General features: G+C 42.2%; 1 protein-coding gene across 3 annotated transcripts in view; it reads right to left on the reverse strand.

Annotated features, from left to right (window-relative positions):
- The window catches only part of arfgef1 (ADP-ribosylation factor guanine nucleotide-exchange factor 1 (brefeldin A-inhibited)), a 211658-nt gene that overhangs the window by 66485 nt on the left and 124892 nt on the right, over positions 1-20281 (reverse strand). For all 3 annotated transcript variants that reach the window (XM_063064730.1, XM_063064749.1, XM_063064740.1), the window contains 3 exons: positions 13582-13787; positions 13370-13454; positions 5801-5966 (listed from right to left, as the gene is read on the reverse strand). In XM_063064730.1, coding sequence (XP_062920800.1) covers positions 5801-5966; positions 13370-13454; positions 13582-13787 — 457 coding nt within the window. The remainder of the gene's footprint in view (positions 1-5800; positions 5967-13369; positions 13455-13581; positions 13788-20281) is intronic.

The raw sequence follows: 20281 nt of genomic DNA on the forward strand, positions 1-20281 counted from the left end.
CAGTCCAAGAACAGCATTCTCACATAAGCATCCTTCTTCTCCAGATGTATAAGGATGGTGTGTAGAGCCGTGGCTATTGCGTCATCTGTCGATTGGATGTGTTGGTAGGCGAATTGTAGGGGGTCCAGTGTGGGTGGTAGCAAGCTGCAGATGTAGTCCTTGACCAGCCTCTCAAAGCATTTGCTTATTATTGAGGTGAGTGTGACAGGACACCAGTTGTTCAGACATGTTACCTTGGTCTTTTTAAGTACAGAAACAATGGTGGATGCTTTGAAGCAGAAGGGCACTCTATGCTGGGAGAGGGAGAAATTAAAAATGTCTGTAAACACACCTACCAGTTGTGCTATGAACATCCTGAGTACACACCCTGGGATACCGTCTGGTCCCACAGCTTTGTGACTGTCCAGTCATTGGAAACACCTGTGTACTTCGGCCTCAGAGACGACCAAGCTACAGGTCACATCAGCTGTAGGTCTCCTCAGGGGCTCAGTGTTGGCAACATCAAATCGAGCGTAAAAAAGATTTAGCTCGACTGGGAGAGAGGCAATGATGTTGGAAACTCTACTGAGTTTAGCTTTGAAGTCTGCAGTGGTGTGCAGACCTTGCCATAAGCTGCGTGTGTTGTTGGAGGAAAATTGTGTCTGGATCTTGTCCCTGTATTGTTGTTTCGTAGCCTGGATGACTTTGCATAGATCATAGCTGCATTTCTTCAGCCGCTGCTGATTACCGGCAACGTAAGCTCTGTGTCGCGCAGTAAGTGCTGCTTGCATGGAACTGCTCATCCAGGATTTCTGGTTTGGATAGACCCTGACCGATTTCTGGGGGACAACATTCTCAAAGCACTTCCGGATAAAAGTTGTGACCCCGTCTGTGAACCTGGAGACATCCTCATCATGGAAGAAATTCCAGTTGACATCAAAGCAGTCCTGTAGCATGGAGGACGAATGGTCGGACCTGCAGTGGACAGTTTTAACAATGGCCGCCTTTTGTTCAGCTTCTGCCTGTACTTTGGCTGCAACAAAATGGAGGAGTGATCTGATTTTCCAAATGAAGGGAAAGGGGTGAAGGAGGACTTTCTAAGCATTGTGGAAGGGAGAGTAGCAGTTGTCGAGTATACTATCTCCCCATGTACTCACCTGGATGTGTTGGCAAAACTTCAGAGAGACCTTAGCCAGCGATGCTCTATTAAAGTCACTGGCAACAATGAAGGCAGCCTCCAGGTGTGCAGTTTCCAGGGTGCTGATGGTCTCGTATATTTCCTTGAGAGCCAGGTCAGTATCAGCCTACGGCAGAATATACACAGCTGTGATAATAATAGCCGTGAACTCCCTAGGCAGCCAGAAAGGTCTACACAGCAGCACCAGCTACTCCAGATCCGGGGAACAAACTGATTTGAGGGCAGGCACATTCCGGGGGTTGCACCAGGCATTATTGGCCATGAAGCATACCCCACGTCCTTTACTCTTCCCAGAGAGGTTTTCTGACGGGTCCTTCCAGAACAGGGAGAACCCAGGGGGCTCGATGGCGTAATCTGGTATCTCTTCCATCAACCAGGTCTCCACAAAGCACAAAGCATACGTTACATTCCTTTGTTTCCCGCCGGTAGGAAAACCTGGCTCTCAGTTCGCACAACTTATTGCAGAAACTGAACGTTAGCCAGGTGTATGCGAGGGAACAGCTGCTGATTAGCATGCCATCTCAACCTCACCAGGATACCAGCCCTTCTCATTCATCTCCGACGCTGCTTCTGAGGTAGCAGCAGTATAGTAGCTGAACCTCCCATTGATCGTGAAAACAGGGGTTCCCAGTGTAGAAAAGGGGGTACATAGTGGGTAAATGCCATCTTCCCGATGTTCAGAAGAGTCAGTCTATCATATCTGATGTGACTATCAGCTACTTGAACAAGAAATGTTAAGGGAATGGCAGAAATTAATAGTATACTGTACAGTTGGAATGGAGCTCACAACATGGCTGCCGTACGTGGCACCATTTTGGTAGCTTACAACGACAGTATTTTCAGAAAGAAAATCTGAATATTTTCCACACAAGGCACTGACTTGGTCTTTGCCAAAATCAAAATCACAATCTGCAAGGAAGGAAAAATCAAAATCATTCTTGTACTTCATCCTCTTCTAAATGAATACAGAGAAGGTTTATGAAGGTCAACAGAGAATTTGTACCTACTGTCACATTTTTGTCAAGCTTAGCAAAACTTTAACTTTCTCACTCCAGGACACACTGTCTCCCAGATCCTGCTTTCTTATCTTGTTAATTTTGCCTTGCGCAAAATGAAGTGCATCAATTGACATTAAGTCACTCCTTTGCAGAGTCTTGCACTGTGCAGCCGGTCCTGCAGACATCATTTAACATCTCTAGAGCTATTTTGTATTCACTGCTTATCAACTTCTTGTGACGATATTTTGATTATGATTGTGTACATTCATGAAATATACTTAACATGCCAGTGAGGCAGAGAGTGACAACCTTTTATGTGCAGTTTAAATTCCATTGTGTGCTAGTAGCAAAAGACGTGTGTCTGCGCACACACGCACACCTTAGAGGGAACACCGGGTGTAAGTACCACCCTGTATGTCCTGTCTTATCAACCCCTCAGCCTCCCGAATGTTCATCCAGTTCCAGCTCCAATTCCTAAACATGGCCTGTTAAAAGATGCAGCTAGATACACTTCTTGCATGTCTAGTCATCAGGAACACCGAAGGTCTCCTCCCCTTCCCATATCCTGCAAGGGGAGCATTCCACAACCCTGCATGGCATCCCTACCATTCTAAATGTGAAGAAGGAAAGGAAAGGGAGGAGGGGGGAGGGGAGGGGAGAAAGAAAGAAAAAATGAAAAAAATCTGCCTACATTCTGCGCCTTTACTCACCGAAGCTTTAATAAGACAAAGTCTCAACTCTGCATGTTAACACTAACCCACTCACACAATAGTCTCTCTGCTTAACCCTAACTTCTTTTTATTGGATCTTGCCGAGTGCCTAATTATGCACAATCCAATGTCTTCTTGGGTACTGTGGTGTGCAAAATGGGCGAATTGCCACCTCTCTTCTTTTAAAATCTCACCCTCCTTCTACGTAATCCAATGTCTCCTTGGGAGCTATGTGATGCAAAATGTTGAAAGTGATCCAATCAAAGATTCTTTGATTGTTTCCCTCACTTCTGTACTTAAGGAAATACTTTGTCAATGCAGTAACACATCCTTACATTTTGTTGTGCATAGTCACAACTTCAAAACTAGCAATGTCCATGAGTGAAATTTCAACATTCCGTACGTAAACAAAAGAGAAGTTCCTGAAACAGACCCCCAATTTATAAATTTTCCTTCCAGACCCTGTTGAAACTACATAGTGGGAATTAGGGCTGAGGTATACCAGTCTGTACAAAGGTAACTTTTAGATATAAGGCTTAGTGACTTGATCCGCTTTCAGAATTGAAATTAACAATTGCGTTAGAATATATATATATAACAGATGTCAAAATTCTTGTGTCTAATAAACAAAAGAGAACATCAACTTTTCAAGAGTTGGAAAAGCTGTCTGCCAGGGAAAATCAGTTATGGAAACAAAATAATTGAGAGTCTTTTTATAGAATATTGGAAAGTGTCAAATCAGCCATATGATTTCCTTTGAAAAATGAAGTTCATGTATATTTCTGGTAATGCTTGCAGGTCTGAAATCACAATAGATCCATTTACTTTTGACCCCATTAAATGTATAGCTACAAAACCTTTCATGTTGAAATTTGATTTTTTTTTTAATGTGTAAATTTGATTTAAATATGTTTACTTTGGATCAAAAGTTTTTAACATTACCATGCAACTGGGCGGCATCTTAGCGTAGTGGTTAGCACAAGGCTACAGTGCCAGCAAATATCAATTAGGGTTCAGTTCAATTCAATTCATACTGCTGTCTGTAAGGAGCCTGTATGTTTAGTCTGTATCCACGTGAGTTTTCCCTGGGTGCTCCAGTTCTGCCCACCTTCCAAGGGTTAGGGTTAGTGAGTTGTGGTATCTATGTTTGTGCCAGAAGAAAAATCCTTGGACTGTGTTCGTCATTGGTGCAAGTGATGTATTTTACTGGATGTTTTGATGCACATACAACAAGCTATTTTTTTTTAATAAAAAAATTGAAAACCAAGTGAAAGCCAACTTCCTAATTGAAAGATTTTGGCTGAGACATCTAGATTCACAAGATAGCACTTATTTTGCTCATCTTTAAAATAATTCTCACTATAAGTTAATATGTTAAGCTTAACAGTGAGAATAGTACAGGTCCACAATCCCTTATCCGAAATCCTTGGGGCCAGTTGCATTTCGGAACCCAGAATTTTTCGGATTTCAGACCCCCCCCCTCCAACCGATACCAAAAAACACGTATGCTCAAGTCCCTTATTTAACCTGTCTCAGTGCGGTGGACTTTAGGACCCGGCAGCACATCAAACCTATGCACATCCTCCTGTGTACTTTAAATCATCTCTAGATTATTTATAATACCTAATACAATGTAAATGCTATGTAAATAGTTGTTATACTGTATTGTTTAGGGAATAATGACAAAAAAAAATTATATTTCCAACAAAAACATTCAATAAAACATAAAAATGTACAGCTTCAAATGAACCAAATCAAACACATGGTAAATGACTTATTGGAATAAATACAGAACGTCACTGTCACTATAAAACTTCAGCAACTTGTCTTTCTGTTTATTTAAATCATATACGCTGGTGGTTCCGACACTATTTTCTTCAGTAAGATGCGGTACAGACACACCACAATCAAGCTTCTGAAATAACTCCACTTTCTGCATTACTGATAGAGAAGATTCCTTCTCTTTTTCTCATTGTTACCCATAGGGGTATCTGCAGCTCTTTTTGACATTTTCACAGTGAAATTAAACACAAAGTCAACAGTGAACAGTAAATGCACGTGTAACCAGTACGAGCGCTTGAGCCACAACTGACGTTTGGCGGCCTCAGCTAGCGCTGCCGCGTCACACCTGAGTGACGTCAGCTGTTGGTGAAAAGAACTTCCATTTTTGGAGCTTTTTGGATTTCAGAATTTTGGATAAAGGAATGTGCATCTGTATAGTATTCTTTTGAACAATTTGATAATAAGCCATTTTGTCATTTTTTTTGGTGCAGTTTTGTCTTATCCTGCACCCAGGAGGCTGTAATATCTTATGGTGTTGTCAAAATTAACCGAGATTATTCACAATTCACTCAGCAACAGAGCTCACTTGTTTAATAGCTAGTTCAAAGGCAAATTCATAAAATAGTACATTGAAATATCTGACCGAAGGCTTGTTGGCCCAATACCCAGAGTTAATGGACCAAATACAACTTTTGCTGCAGGCCTGGACACCTTTTGGAATGCTGAAGACCAAATGAGACTTTTTCTTGCTCTTTATAATTCTCTCAAGATTGCAGAGCCTTGACTGTTTGCATTTCCCTGAGACAAGACAAACTAGGTGAGTAGAGACTCCATCTAATGTTATAGATGGAGACAGTCTCTGTAACATATAAGAATCTGTTTTACATTTTCACAGTACCCTGATACTGGAAACCAGGTGAGTCTGAGATCTTAGTAAGCAATATACATTGTCAAACCAAACAAAGATCTAGCTAGGGGCAACTTGACCTATTTATAGGGAACATGAAAGTTAGAAAAATAAATTGGCGTAATGAACTAAAAAAACAATTATTTGGTAAGAAACTTCCTTGAGAAAGCCACATTCATTATAGTTACAGTATATAATTTACAGGAAAATTCATCATTTAACTTACTCTGTTTGGAGGATTTGATTGTTAGCTCCTTCGTTTCTTTCATTGAAATTTTCTTTCCTGCTATTTCATCATAGATGGCTGACAAATATTCTTCTGGTAGATCTTTGCTGTCATTAATTCCTCTATTCATCTTAATATATTGATCTTTCGTCATTTTATTCTTCACCTTTTACAAATAAATAAAATTACATCTAAACAGTTGCAGAACTCCTTATCTCAGATATGAAATTTATTAATAAACTGCTTCAGTTGCCTTATTTCTAGGCACAGTTCTCGATAGATCAAATGTATAGCATTGCGTTATCGTGGACAGGAGTATCCATGGCTTACATTCTAGTAAGCGTTGTTATCAACTGATTTCTGACACAGACCATATAAGAACATTGCAAAAATATTCAGGAATAGACAATGTGGTGCCCTGATCCTACTCCACTGTACTATTAAGGCAGATCTGACTTTGATCTCAGCTTCAATTTTCTCCTTGTTCCCAGTAAGCCTCAATTCTCTACAGTCTAGAATCTATTTATCTCTACCTTGAAAATACTTGATGATTCAGTCTATGGGGAGAGAATTCAAAAATGTCTTCCTCATCTCCTTATTTGGAAGCTCTATCTCTGATTCTAGATTTCTTCCAAAAGGGGAAGATTGCAAATGATCACCTACCTTTCTTCTAAATTCCATTCATAATGAAGGAGTGGTGATCTACAAACGTTTGTACTTCCAAGTTGGAATGATGTGTGACTTGGAGAGGATTTTAGCGATGTTGTTTCTTCTACATACCTGCTACTCTCAACTTTTCTGTTGGTATATATTATAGCTCAGGAGGTACTGCTGCAGAATACTAGGCAAGTAACAGCCATGCATTTCATCAGTGTTACACACTGCAGCAACTATGTGGCAACAACGGTGTTAATGACAAGGTAAGGTAGTTAATGGTGGGCTGCTTTGTTCTGGACTATGCCTAACTTTTGAGCATTGTTGAGACTGCCTTCATCCAGCCAATTGATGAGCGTGCCATCCTGCTCCCGAGTTGAACCCTGGGCTGTCAGGAATTGACATCCAGTATAGGCAAGTTCTCCTGCTGCCATACCTGTTCAAATGCTAAGGGGAGTCACTCTCATCTCACCTGATCAATTTAACTCATTGATCTATTTTTTTTTTATCTTGAATCTTACAAAATTTCCATGAACTGTCCCCAGTGCACAAGTTCTCTCCTTAAATATGAGAACTGAGATCCTACAGCTGTAAGACCCAAGGGTTTCTCCATACATAGGACAGACCGGACTACTGATTTGGAGAAGGTAAAAGTTGGGAGTCTGTGTTCCATGATAAACTCTTTGTGGTACTCATATGCAGTGGTTTTGTAACTTTCTTGTTCCCCTGACCTGGAACAGTGAATCATTAAGTGTTGACTGTCTACCTACCAAGAGACTTGCCCTCTGTGATCCTGACCACAATTTACATACTGCTAAATGCTCTGATTGCCACAATCAGCAAACAAGAAACACCCTATTCCAATGCCTTTTAAATCATTGTCTGGGACTTCAATCAGGCAGGCTTGTTTGAAGAAATTTCTGACCATTCATTATCAACATATCACCTGCAGCACTAGGGGCCTCAACACGCACAACGATTAGGAATGCCTACTGTTCCATGCCTAGACATTATTTTCGTAAATCTGAATCTTTGGCTGTCCTCCTCTTCCTACATGCATAGAGGCTAAAGAGCAGGGCTCCAGACACAAGGACAACGAAGAGGTGGTCTCGGAAGTCTGAGGAGCAGCCACTGGACTGCTTCAAGTCGGTGGACTGGGCCATTTTCAAGGAATCAGAGGATCTGAATGAATACATCACTGTTGTAATGGACTTTATAAAAACAATTGTAGATGAGTGTATCCCCACTAAATCATTCAGACCATTCCCTTACCAGATGCCCTGGATGAACAATGTGATCCACAAAAGGGCCAGAGCAATGGCATTCAGGTCTGACAATCAAATTAAATACAAGAGGTCCAGATATGATCTCTGGAAAGCCATCTCATGTGTGAAGTGGCCATTCTGGACCAAACTTGAAACACTGCAGGATACTTGTCAGCTCTGGCAGTGCGCGAACACTGTCACTTCCTACAAGCAGCATAGGTGACAACAAGGCTTTGCACCCAGATGAGCTCAATGCCTTTTATGCAACACACATCAAAGTTGCTGGTGAACGCAGCAGGCCAGGCAGCATCTCTAGGAAGAGTTACAGTCGATGTTTCAGGCCGAGACCCTTCGTCAGGACTAACTGAAGGAAGAGTGAGTAAGAGATTTGAAAGTTGGAGGGGGAGGGGGAGATCCAAAATGATAGGAGAAGACAGGAGGGAGAGGGATGGAGTCAAGAGCTGGACAGGTGATTGGCAAAAGGGATACGAGAGGATCATGGGATAGGAGGTCCGGGAAGAAAGACAAGGGGGGCGGGGAACCCAGAGGATGGGCAAGGGGTATATTCAGAGGGACAGAGGGAGAAAAAGGAGAGCGAGAGAAAGAATGTGTGTATAAAAATAAATAACAGATGGGGTACGAGTGGGAGGTGGGGCATTAGCGGAAGTTAGAGAAGTCCATGTTCATGCCATCAGGTTGGAGGCTACCCAGACGGAATATAAGGTGTTGTTCCTCCAACCTGTGTGGCTTCATCTTTACAGTAGAGGAGGCCATGGATAGACATGTCAGAATGGGAATGGGATGTGGAATTAAAATGTGTGGCCACTGGGAGATCCTGCTTTCTCTGGCATACAGAGCGTAGGTGTTCAGCAAAACGATCTCCCAGTCTGTGTCGGGTCTCGCCAATATATAGAAGGCCACATCGGGAGCACCGGACGCAGTATATCACCCCAGCCGACTCACGGGTGAAGTGTCGCCTCACCTGGAAGGACTGTCTGGGGCCCTGAATGGTGGTAAGGGAGGAAGTGTAAGGGCATGTGCAGCATTTGTTCCGCTTACACGGATAAGTGCCAGGAGGGTCCCTTAAGTGTAAGCGGAACAAGTGCTAACATGCCCTTACACTTCCTCCCTTACCACCATTCAGGGCCCCAAACAGTCCTTCCAGGTGAGGCGACACTTCACCCGTGAGTCGACTGGGGTGATATACTGCGTCCGGTGCTCCCGATGTGGCCTTTTATATATTGGCGAGACCCGACGCAGACTGGGAGACCGCTTTGCTGAACACCTACGCTCTGTCCGCCAGAGAAAGCAGGATCTCCCAGTGGCCACACATTTTAATTCCACATCCCATTCCCATTCTGACATGTCTATCCACGGCCTCCTCTACTGTAAAGATGAAGCCACACTCAGGTTGGAGGAACACCACCTTATATTCCGTCTGGGTAGCCTCCAACCTGATGGCATGAACATCGACTTCTCTAACTTCCGCTAATGCCCCACCTCCCCCTCGTACCCCATCTGTTATTTATTTTTATACACACATTCTTTCTCTCACTCTCCTTTTTCTCCCTCTGTCCCTCTGAATATACCCCTTGCCCATCCTCTGGGTTCCCCGCCCCCCTTGTCTTTCTTCCCGGACCTCCTGTCCCATGATCCTCTCGTATCCCTTTTGCCAATCAGCTGTCCAGCTCTTGGCTCCATCCCTCCCCCTCCTGTCTTCTCCTATCATTTTGGATCTCCCCCTCCAACTTTCAAATATCTTACTCACTCTTCCTTCAGTTAGTCCTGACGAAGGGTCTCGGCCTGAAACGTCGACTGTACCTCTTCCTAGAGATGCTGCCTGCCCTGCTGCGTTCACCAGCAACTTTGATGTGTGTTGCTTGAATTTCCAGCATCTGCAGAATTCCTGTTGTTCAATGCCTTTTATGCTCGCTTTCACCATCAAAACATGGAGGTACCTTCACAAACTCCCACAGCCCTGATGACCCTGTGATTTTAGTTTCTAAGGCCAATGTGAGAGCATCTTCAGGAGGGTGAACTCATGGAAAGCATCCAGCCCAGATGGGGTACCTGCCTGAGTACTAAAGATCTGTGTTGATCAACTGGCTGGAGTGTTCACCAATATCTTTAACCTCTCACCTCAACTGTCTGAGGTATCCACCTAGTCCAAACAGGCTTCAATTATACTGGCACCTAGGACGAAAGTAGTAATCTGCCTCAATGATTATCATCCAGTCGCACTTACAACCACTGTGATGAAGAGCTTTGAGAGGTTGGTGTTGAAACATATCAATGCCTGCCTGAGAAGTGACTTGGATCCACTCCAATTTGCCCACTGTTAAAACACATCAACAGCAGATGTCATTTCAGAGGCTCTCCAGTGATTACTGGAGCAACTGGATAGCAAAGATGCATATGTCAGGATGCTCTTCTTTGACTACAGCTCGGCATTCAGTACTTTATTCCCACGAAGCTGATCAATAAGCTTCAAGTCCACAGCTCAATACTTCCTTCTGCAACTGGATCCTCAGTTTCCTCACTTGCAGATCCCTGTCAATTCAGATTGGCAACATCTCCTCCACAATCTCTATCAGTACAGGTGCACCACAAGGCTGTGTGCTTAGCACCACCCCCTCCCACTCTACTTATGACCGAGGCCAAGCACAATTCCAATGCCATATTTAAGTTTGCTGATGACTCCACTGTTACTGCCCAGATCCAAGGTGATGATGAATCAGCATATAGGACAGAGAATGAAAATCTGGCTGAGTGCTGCCACAACAACTTCAATGTCAGCAAAATTAAGGAGCTGATTATTGACTTCAGGATGAGAAAACTGGAGATCCATGAACTTGTCCTCATCAAGGGATCAGAGGTGGAGAGAGTCAGCAACTTTAAATTCTTCGGTGTTTGCATTGTAAGCAAACTTGGTTAATGTACCTGCAATTTGCCTAAGCTATTAAAATAGTTTGTAAATCGTTGAGGCCCCAGCAGTGACACCAATGGTATTCCACAATATGCAGCTTGTGAATATGAAAATTAACCATTCACTCTATTTTCTGTAAGTTAGTCAGCTTTCTATCCATGCTAATATACAATCTTCAATACTATGACCTCAAACCTTATGCAGATATACACTACGTATCCACTGGTTATCCTAATTTTGCCTTTTCATTACGTGTTTAATAGATTTGTCAAATAAGATTTTTCTTTTATCAAACCACTGTATGCAGATTCTGCCTGACTGCATTTTTTAAAAATGTTCTTCCAGTAGCTTTTAAAAAATGAACCAGCACTTTCCCAGTTACAGCTGCCAGACTAACTGAGCTATAGTTTCTATAGCTATAGTCACTCTCCTTCCTTGAATCGGGGCTTACACCTGCAATTTTCCAATCCATTGGGATCTTCCAGAATAAGGAAATTTTGAAATGCCACAACTAATGCAACCCCATCTCTGCAGCTACTTCTTTTAAAACCCAAGGATAGCCATCAGATACAAGTGACATGACAGCCTTTAGTCCCCTTAGTGTGCCTGGTACTGTATTCTTTCTCTACTGATAACTGTTTTAGTTTTTCCCCCTTACCTTTCATTTTCTGCAGACTTTTAGTATCAACCAATGTGAAAGTAAACCAAATATGTATTCAGTCTTTCCCCTTTCCCTGCTTCCCTTTACTGATATCTCAGTTTCATGTTCTAAAAGGGTACAATAATTTTTTGGTTTTAATTATATAATTTTAGTAGTCCTGTGGTCCTTACTGTGCTTTTATACACTTGCAAGAAAATAAATAGAACATTTTGTTTTCTTTCTCTCCAGGTAAGACATACAAACTCCTTACAGACAACACTGGGAATTGAACTGTAGGTGAACTGCCAATTATTCATTTTTTCTTAACTGCCCGGCCACCACCAAAATGTGTAACCTTTTAACCTTTATCATTCCTTAAATTCCTCAGATACAGATGGATCATTTTTTTTCCCTCTGAATCCTTATTTCTTAATAGCATGTGTTGTTATTTAGAATTCTGGATTATCTCCATGAATGTAGCCTTTGTTTATTTGCTAACATTTCTTTTAATCCATTTTCACAGTCCACTTTAAATAACTCTGAAGTCATACCTTTGCCAGTGTCTTAATTTAAATTTAGGATTTTATTTCTGTGCATACATACTTGCTCATGTTGTGTTGTGGCACTGAACAATTTATGATCAAATACTGTTTAAATTCAAGGTGGCCAATTTGGCTGAGGCACTTAAACAGCTGTAAGTGAATTTGGAATAATTGTCACATTAATCTGTGTTGTACGAAGAGCAGCAGAACAAATGAAAGAAAAATGCATTGAAACAGCATCATGATCTTGTCCAACATTTTTGAGGTTGCAGTACTTAGTTTCATGCTCAATTGCAAATAATTCAATTAAATATATTTTAATTACATGTGATATAGTTATGACTAGGTTGTTAATTTCTTAACAGCCTAGTGATAATCAACAATCTTTAGCAAGAATGCAACCACTTTTTCTTTGCATTTCATGACATTACCTATAATGCGTCCCACTTTTCAATATCCCCGTACTGAAAAGGTACCTATTTGCTTCCAGGCTTTCTTTCTAAACATTGATTACTGTTTTAGTTACAGATATCCTTTGGATCAGCAGTCCCCAACCACCAGGCCGCGGATTGGTACCGGGCCGTGAGGAAACGATATGAGTCAGCCGCATCTTTCCTCATTCCCTGTCACGCACTGTTGAACTTGAACGTAGGGTTGCCAACTGTCCCGTATTTGCCGGGACATCCTGTATATTGGGCTAAATTGGTTTGTCCCGTATTTCCCCCACTAAGGTACAGCGTTCCTATGAAACCTTTCGTGCCGAAATGGTGTGAAGTGAAGTAGCAATTACTATTAATTTATATGGGAAAAATTTTTGAGTGTTCCCAAACCCAAAAAATAACCTAACAAATCATACCAAATAACACATAAAACCGAAAATAAATAACACTAACATATAGTAAATGCAGGAATATGATAAATACACAGCCTATATAAAGTAGAAATAATGTATGTATAGTTGGGAAGATGAAGGCAAAACTGATTTGTGGGGAAAAAAACCAGCACGTATGTGCATGCGCACACAGGTGCCTGCGCAAGGCTTCATGGTCATGGTAGTCTTTCCAGGGGTAAAGTGTCCCGGGATTTGACTGCTACTTTTGTCCCTTATATGGGAGTGAGAATGTTGGCAACCCTAACTGTAAAAGACATGTTGAGGTGAGTTTAACACTCCCCTCCCCCCCACCCCCGGTCCGCAAGAATATTGTCAATATTAAACCGGTCCGCAGTGCAAAAAAGGTTGGGGACCCCTGCTTTGGATGGTTTGAAATGATGAATTTCTTAAGCTTGGATAGTTTTATTGATCATTATTTTCAATTTGTATTCTTCTTGCAATTCAGACTAAATTCTCTCCGAAACTTCTGGTGAAAATATAAGATTATAAACCCAGCATAAAATTCATGAACAAGAATTAAAAGCATCCTAAATATCTGCACTATATATCCAGATCTATTTCACAGCCTGAAAATACAGACCATATCTACTAAAAATATTTTAATATACCATATTTTTTGAATAATTTCAAAAACATTTTCTTCACTTTACCTGTGAGCTGTGAAGATCTGTTGTCAGCATAATGATAGAATATGCTAAGACGTATGCAGTGTCTGCACTTGCAAAAAGTGTTTGTCTGAAAGAACAAAGTATTAATTTAAACAAAATTTTACAATTTCAAGTGCATTACTGATCAATGCAACCACCATTACTTGTTAGATTAACAACAGATTACGTCATTCTTATTCAGAGTTGTAATTTACCCTTGGTTGCACTCCAGATATCTGGCTGCAAATTTTTCCATTAATCGGTCAATTTTCTGAGCTTCTCCTGGCAGACGGAAACCCTCCAAAAACATACGGAGAGCTGATACAAAATCTTTCGAAGAGAAGTCCAACTGATCCACATATGCGTACATGACTTCTTTATTAAACTTGTCATTATCTCCTACAAATTCACCCACTTGTGTCTAAATAGAAAAAAAGAGTTCTTTAGAGACATCCATACTTGCAATAGAATAATTTGCAATTTACAGTGGGAGTCTTTTTTCAAAAGGAGTATTGCAATTCTTTAATAGATCTTGTTCCTTACATCCCACAAAGATCTGCAAGACAGTAGTTATGTCATATTGGTGAAAACGTAGATTTAAAAATGAGAACTATGTGTTTCTTTAAAGGGTTGGGTATTTATGGCCAGCTTCATGTACCATCTATTGACAGAAATGGAATTGAACTATATAGTCAAGTTATGTGGTACTGAGTTACAGATTGGCTGGATTGGACAAGAATAACATGCTTTCATCCTACCAGTAAAACTGATTGGAGAATGCTAGAACAAGCCACCACCCTTAATGCTTACTTATTACTGACAGTAATTTTTGTTAAAATTATGTTTATCTTACACATACAGTAGTAAGACATGAATCATGAAATGATAACCTTAGAATATTCACTCCCATGCTGGTGCTTTGAAAGAGCTATTCAATTAAACCCTATATCCACACAAAGTTAAAGCCACATTCCCATTGTGTCAACTGTACTTCGCAAGCACCTTTTGAAAGTCTATGTTCACAACATCAACTGCGTTATTCTCATCAAAACTCATTAATTCCAAGGATTAACTGTTTTCATTTTTGGACTGGGTTCAGTGAAAAGTCCAATGGTGGAAGACAAGTGTCCAAAGTTCAAAATTAATGTATTACCAAAGCATGTTACCATATGCTACCTTAAGATTCATTTCCTTGCAGACAATACTCAAAATTTTCTTTTTCATTTTCTTGCAACTCCGCTAATCAACAGCAGGAAAAATAAGAGAAATACAACAGAATTTCTTAAAAATTATACCTAACAAACAACCAATATGCAAAAGACATATTGTAAATAAAAAAATAATACTGAGAATATGAGTGGCAGAGAGTCATTGAAAGTGAGTCTGTAGATCATAGATTCAACTCAAAGTTGTGGTGAGCAAAGTTAGTGCTATATAGTTAGTTAGTTACATGTTAGTAGGGAAGTGGTGTTAGGTAAATTGAAGGGATTAAAGGCAGATAAATCCCCAGGGCCAGATGGTCTGCATCCCAGAGTGCTTAAGGAAGTAGCCCAAGAAATAGTGGATGCATTAGTGATAATTTTTCAAAACTCTTTAGATTCTGGACTAGTTCCTGAGGATTGGAGAGTGGCTAATGTAACCCCACTTTTTAAAAAAGGAGGGAGAGAGAAACCGGGGAATTATAGACCAGTTAGCCTAACATCGGTGGTGGGGAAAATGCTAGAGTCAGTTATCAAAGATGTGATAACAGCACATTTGGAAAGCGGTGAAATCATTGGACAAAGTCAGCATGGATTTGTGAAAGGAAAATCATGTCTGACGAATCTCATAGAATTTTTTGAGGATGTAACTAGTAGAGTGGATAGGGGAGAACCAGTGGATGTAGTATATTTGGATTTTCAAAAGGCTTTTGACAAGGTCCCACACAGGAGATTAGTGTGTAAACTTAAAGCACATGGTATTGGGGGTAAGGTATTGATGTGGATAGAGAATTGGTTGGCAGACAGGAAGCAAAGAGTGGGAATAAATGGGACCTTTTCAGAATGGCAGGCAGTGACTAGTGGGGTACCGCAAGGCTCAGTGCTGGGACTCCAGTTGTTTACAATATATATTAATGACTTAGATGAGGGAATTAAATGCAGCATCTCCAAGTTTGCGGATGACACGAAGCTGGGCGGCAGTGTTAGCTGTGAGGAGGATGCTAAGAGGATGCAGGGTGACTTGGATAGGTTAGGTGAGTGGGCAAATTCATGGCAGATGCAATTTAATGTGGATAAATGTGAGGTTATCCACTTTGGTGGCAAAAACAGGAAAACAGATTATTATCTGAATGGTGGCCGATTAGGAAAAGGGGAGGTGCAACGAGACCTGGGTGTCATTATACACCAGTCATTGAAAGTGGGCATGCAGGTACAGCAGGCGGTGAAAAAGGCGAATGGTATGCTGGCATTCATAGCAAGAGGATTCGCGTACAGGAGCAGGGAGGTACTACTGCAGTTGTACAAGGCTTTGGTAAGACCACACCTGGAGTATTGTGTGCAGTTTTGGTCCCCTAATCTGAGGAAAGACATCCTTGCCATAGAGGGAGTACAAAGAAGGTTCACCAGATTGATTCCTGGGATGGAAGGACTTTCATATGATGAAAGACTGGATCGACTAGGCTTCTACTCGTTGGAATTTAGAAGACTGAGGGGGGATATTATTGAAACGTATAAAATCCTAAAGGGATTGGACAGGCTAGATGCAGGAAGATTGTTCCCGATGTTGGGGAAGTCCAGAACGAGGGGTCACAGTTTGAGGATAAAGGGGAAGCCTTTTAGGACCGAGATTAGGAAAAACTTCTTCACACAGAGAGTGGTGAATCTGTGGAATTCTCTGCCACAGGAAACAGTTGAGGCTGGTTCATTAGCTATACTTTCTCAGTCTACTAAGCAAGTGGTGCTGCTAGAGCTGACAGTCCCATGGGAAGATAGCTTGGAGGAGGCCTTTGAAAGGAAGCTCTCCAAGTACGCAGGACTGGTCAGCAACTGTCAGCAGGCTGGATGGAGAGCGAGGTGTCTTCCAGTGGAGGTTGGTTGTAGGGGATTCGTAGCTCGCTCTTTAGCTCGAGCCTTCAGCATTTTGGGCATCGAGGGAGAGAGGAAGAGGAGAGCCATTTGTAGTACCACCGATGCGGCAGAGAGTGCCTCAAGATGGCTGTGGCTCAAAAGAGGGCAGCCATGGGGTCATAAGTAGCTAGCCATCCGGACACAAGCTGGGGTCTGATCAGCCCTGGCTGGGTCACCTGGAGGAGGTTGCATGATGTTGAAAGACCTGAAATACCCGATGATTCCAGGAACATCACTGAAGATGTGTCCAGAAGCATCAATAGATGTATGTACACAGCAAGAGGGAGTTCGATATGGCCCTTGTGGCTAAAGGGATCAGGGGGTATGGGGGGAAGGCTGGTACAGGGTTCTGAGTTGGATGATCAGCCATGATCATACTGAATGGCGGTGCAGGCTCGAAGGGCCGAATGGCCTACTCCTGCACCTATTTTCTATGTTTCTAAAGTTATGTATGCTTATTCAGCACCTTGATAGTTGTGTATTTTAAGAACTGTTCCTGAATCTGGTGATATGGAACCTAAGGCTTCTGTACCTCCTACCAATGGTAGTAACAAGAAGAGAATGTGATCTGGATGATGGAGATCTTTGATGATGGATACATTACAAAGAAGGCACAACAGTGCCTCTACTTTCTTAGAAGCTTGCGCAGAGTTGATACGTCATCTAAAACTCTGATGAACTTCTATAGATGCACAGTATCCTGACTGGTTGCATCATGCCTAGTATGGAAATACCAACACAAAATAATCTGCAGATGCTGGGATCAAAGCAACACTCACAACACGCTGGAGGAATTCAGCAGGTCGGGCAGCATCTGTGGAAACGATGAGTCAATGTTTCGGGCCGGAACCCTTCGTCAGGACTGTAGAGGGAAGGGGCACAGGCCCTATAAAGAAGGTGGGGGGAGGGTGGGAAGTAGAAGGCTGGTAGGTTCCAGGTGAAAAACCAGTAAGGGGAAAGACAAAGGGATGGGGGAGGGGAAGCAGGGAGGTGATAGACAGGAAAGATGAAGGAGGAATAGGGGAAAACACAATGGGTAGTAGAAGGAGGGGGAACCATGAGGGAGGTGACAGGCAGCTGGGGGAGGGGGCAGAGTGAAGTAGGGATAGAGGAAGGGAGGGGGAGGGAATTACCGGAAGTTGGAGAATTCTATGTTCATACCAAGGGGCTGGAGACTGCCTGGACAGTATATGAGGTGTTGCTCCTCCAACCTGAGTTTAGCCCCATCATGGCAGTAGAGGAGGCCATGTATGGACATATCCGAATGGGAATGGGAAGCAGAGTTGAAGTGGATGGCTACTGGGAGATCCTGTCTGTTGTGGCGGACGGAGTGGAGGTGCTCGACGAAGTGGTCCCCCAATCTGCGTCGGGTTTCACCGATGTAGAGGAGGCCGCACCGGGAGCACCGGATGCAATAGATGACCCCAACAGACTCACAAGTGAAGTGTTGCCTCACTTGGAAGGACTGTTTGGGGCCCTGAATGGTGTCAAGAGAGGAGGTGTAGGGACAGGTGTAGCACTTACGCTTACAGGGATAAGTGATGGGTGGGAGATCCGAGGGCAGGGACGTGTGGATAAGGGAGTCGCGGAGGGACCGATCCCTGCGGAAAGCGGAGGGGGTGGAGAGGAAAGATGTGTTTAGTGGTGGGGTCCTGTTGAAGGTGGCGGAAGTTGCGGAGGATAATGTACTGGATCCGGAGGCTGGTGGGGTGGTAGGTGAGGACAAGGGAAACTCTGTCCCTGTTGTGGTGGTGGGAGGATGGGGTGAGAGCCAATTCCCCAGAACTGAAAAGCCTACAAAAAGCAGTGGATAAAGCCCTTCCCACAATTGAGCACACTTGTAAGGAACAGTGTCACAACGAAACAATATCCATCATCAAGGGCCCTCACCATCTGGGCCATACTCTATTCTGACTGCTGCTATCGAGGTGGTAGTACAGGAGCCTTGGGTCCCACACAAGGTTCAGGAACAGTTATTACTCTTGAACCATCAGGCTCCTGAAACAGAGTGGATAACTTCACTCACCCCAACACTGAACTGATTCCACAATCTATGGACTCACTTTCAAGGACTCTACCACCCCGTTCTCAAAATGATTTACTGCTTATTTATCTATTATTATTTGTTCTACTTCTGTATTTGCACATTTGTTGTTTGTAGTTTTTCATTGATTCTATTGTGTTTCTTTGTACTTAATGTGAATACAAGGGTTATTACTATCAGAGCAAAAATGATTTAGGAAATATTTGGTAGCAATTCTCAAAATCACTGAGGCTTTGGGACAGTAAATAAGAACAGTTTCTATAGATAGAAACGCAAAACATGGGATGAACATTTAAGGTGACTGCTGAAAGAACTGCAGTGGCAATCAGTTAATCAGTACAGCCAGTTATTTGGGACAACATTTAATGAAAAAAAACTAATCAAGCAAACAGCCAGGATTCCCTTCATTTATTTGGGACACTATACCACTTACCTGGGATATGAGACTGTTGCCAAACAGTTTCTAACCAGTGTCAATTATATGCACCTGGGTGGTCTTTTGACACTACATCGTGCTTAGAACTTAGTTTCCAAATAGCATCAGTTGCATGTGTTTATATTCAAAAAGCAGTGATTATTGTCACTAATAGTTGACAAGAAATAAGCAGCAAGATAATTCAAAATTGTTTTGCTCACTGTGGTTTTAAGCATTCAGGCTTCAAGATGCCAGAAGTGGCTGTGAGTGAAAATGAAACGCTTTCACTACTTCAATAATCTATAAACTATAAAGAATCTGAAGGTGTCAATAATCATCTTGAACGTCAGAATGAACATGAAGGTTTGGAGGACACAATCATAGACAGAATTGAATGAAGGCAGTCCAGTATCTGAACTCTGCCTGCGCTGATTTTGTTCATGTGTATACTGGAGGAATTCCTCCGTCAATAACTATTAGGAACTAATACACAGTTTTCCTGTAGTAGTACTGGTGATGCTCCAATTTGTTCTGTATTTCATTTAAAAACGTAAGTTTTTACTCAGTCTGTCTTTTTTTAAAATAACTTTTTAACATTTCCATTAAACTTCAGCTAATTGGGTCAGAAGCTTAATTGGGCCACAGTGTACTGGTCCCATAATTGATTGCATTTGCAAACTGAGAAAAAAAACTGCCTGAAAGGAGAGCAGAAGCAGATCCAATAACAACTTTTAAAAAGGGACTAAGGACCACAGATGCTGTAATTTGAAGCAAAAAAAACACTGTTGGAGGAACTCAGAGGGTCTATGGCGGGTGGGGCGGGGGAGGAGGAGGAGGAGAGGAACAGTTGATGTTTCAGGTCAAGATTCTGCAACCGTATTCAACGGAAGGTATCGATGTATCGGAAGGATAGGAAGGTCGGCAGAGGGGGAGGTGTGGCTTTATTGGTAAGAAATGATATTAAATCATTAGAAAGAGGTGATATATGATCAGAAGGTGCAGAATCTTAATGGGTTGAGCTAAGAAATTGCAGGGGTAAAAGGACCCTGATGGCAGTTATTTATAGGCCTCCAAACAGCTGCAGGGATGTGGACTACAAATTACAACAGGAAATAGAAAAGGCTTGTCAGAAGGGCAGTGTTATGATAATTGTGGGGGATTTTAACATGCAAGTGGATTAGGAAAATCAGGTCGGCACTGGATCTCAAGAGAGAGAATTTGTAGAATGTCTGCGAGATGGCTTTTTAGAACAGCTTGTTGTTGAGCCCACTAAGGGATCGGCTGTACTGGATTGGGTATTGTATAATGAACTGGAGGTGATTAGAGAGATGAGGTGAAGGAACCCTTCG

This window comes from Mobula hypostoma, chromosome 1, assembly GCF_963921235.1.
Source record: "Mobula hypostoma chromosome 1, sMobHyp1.1, whole genome shotgun sequence".
Classification (NCBI taxonomy): domain Eukaryota; kingdom Metazoa; phylum Chordata; class Chondrichthyes; order Myliobatiformes; family Myliobatidae; genus Mobula; species Mobula hypostoma.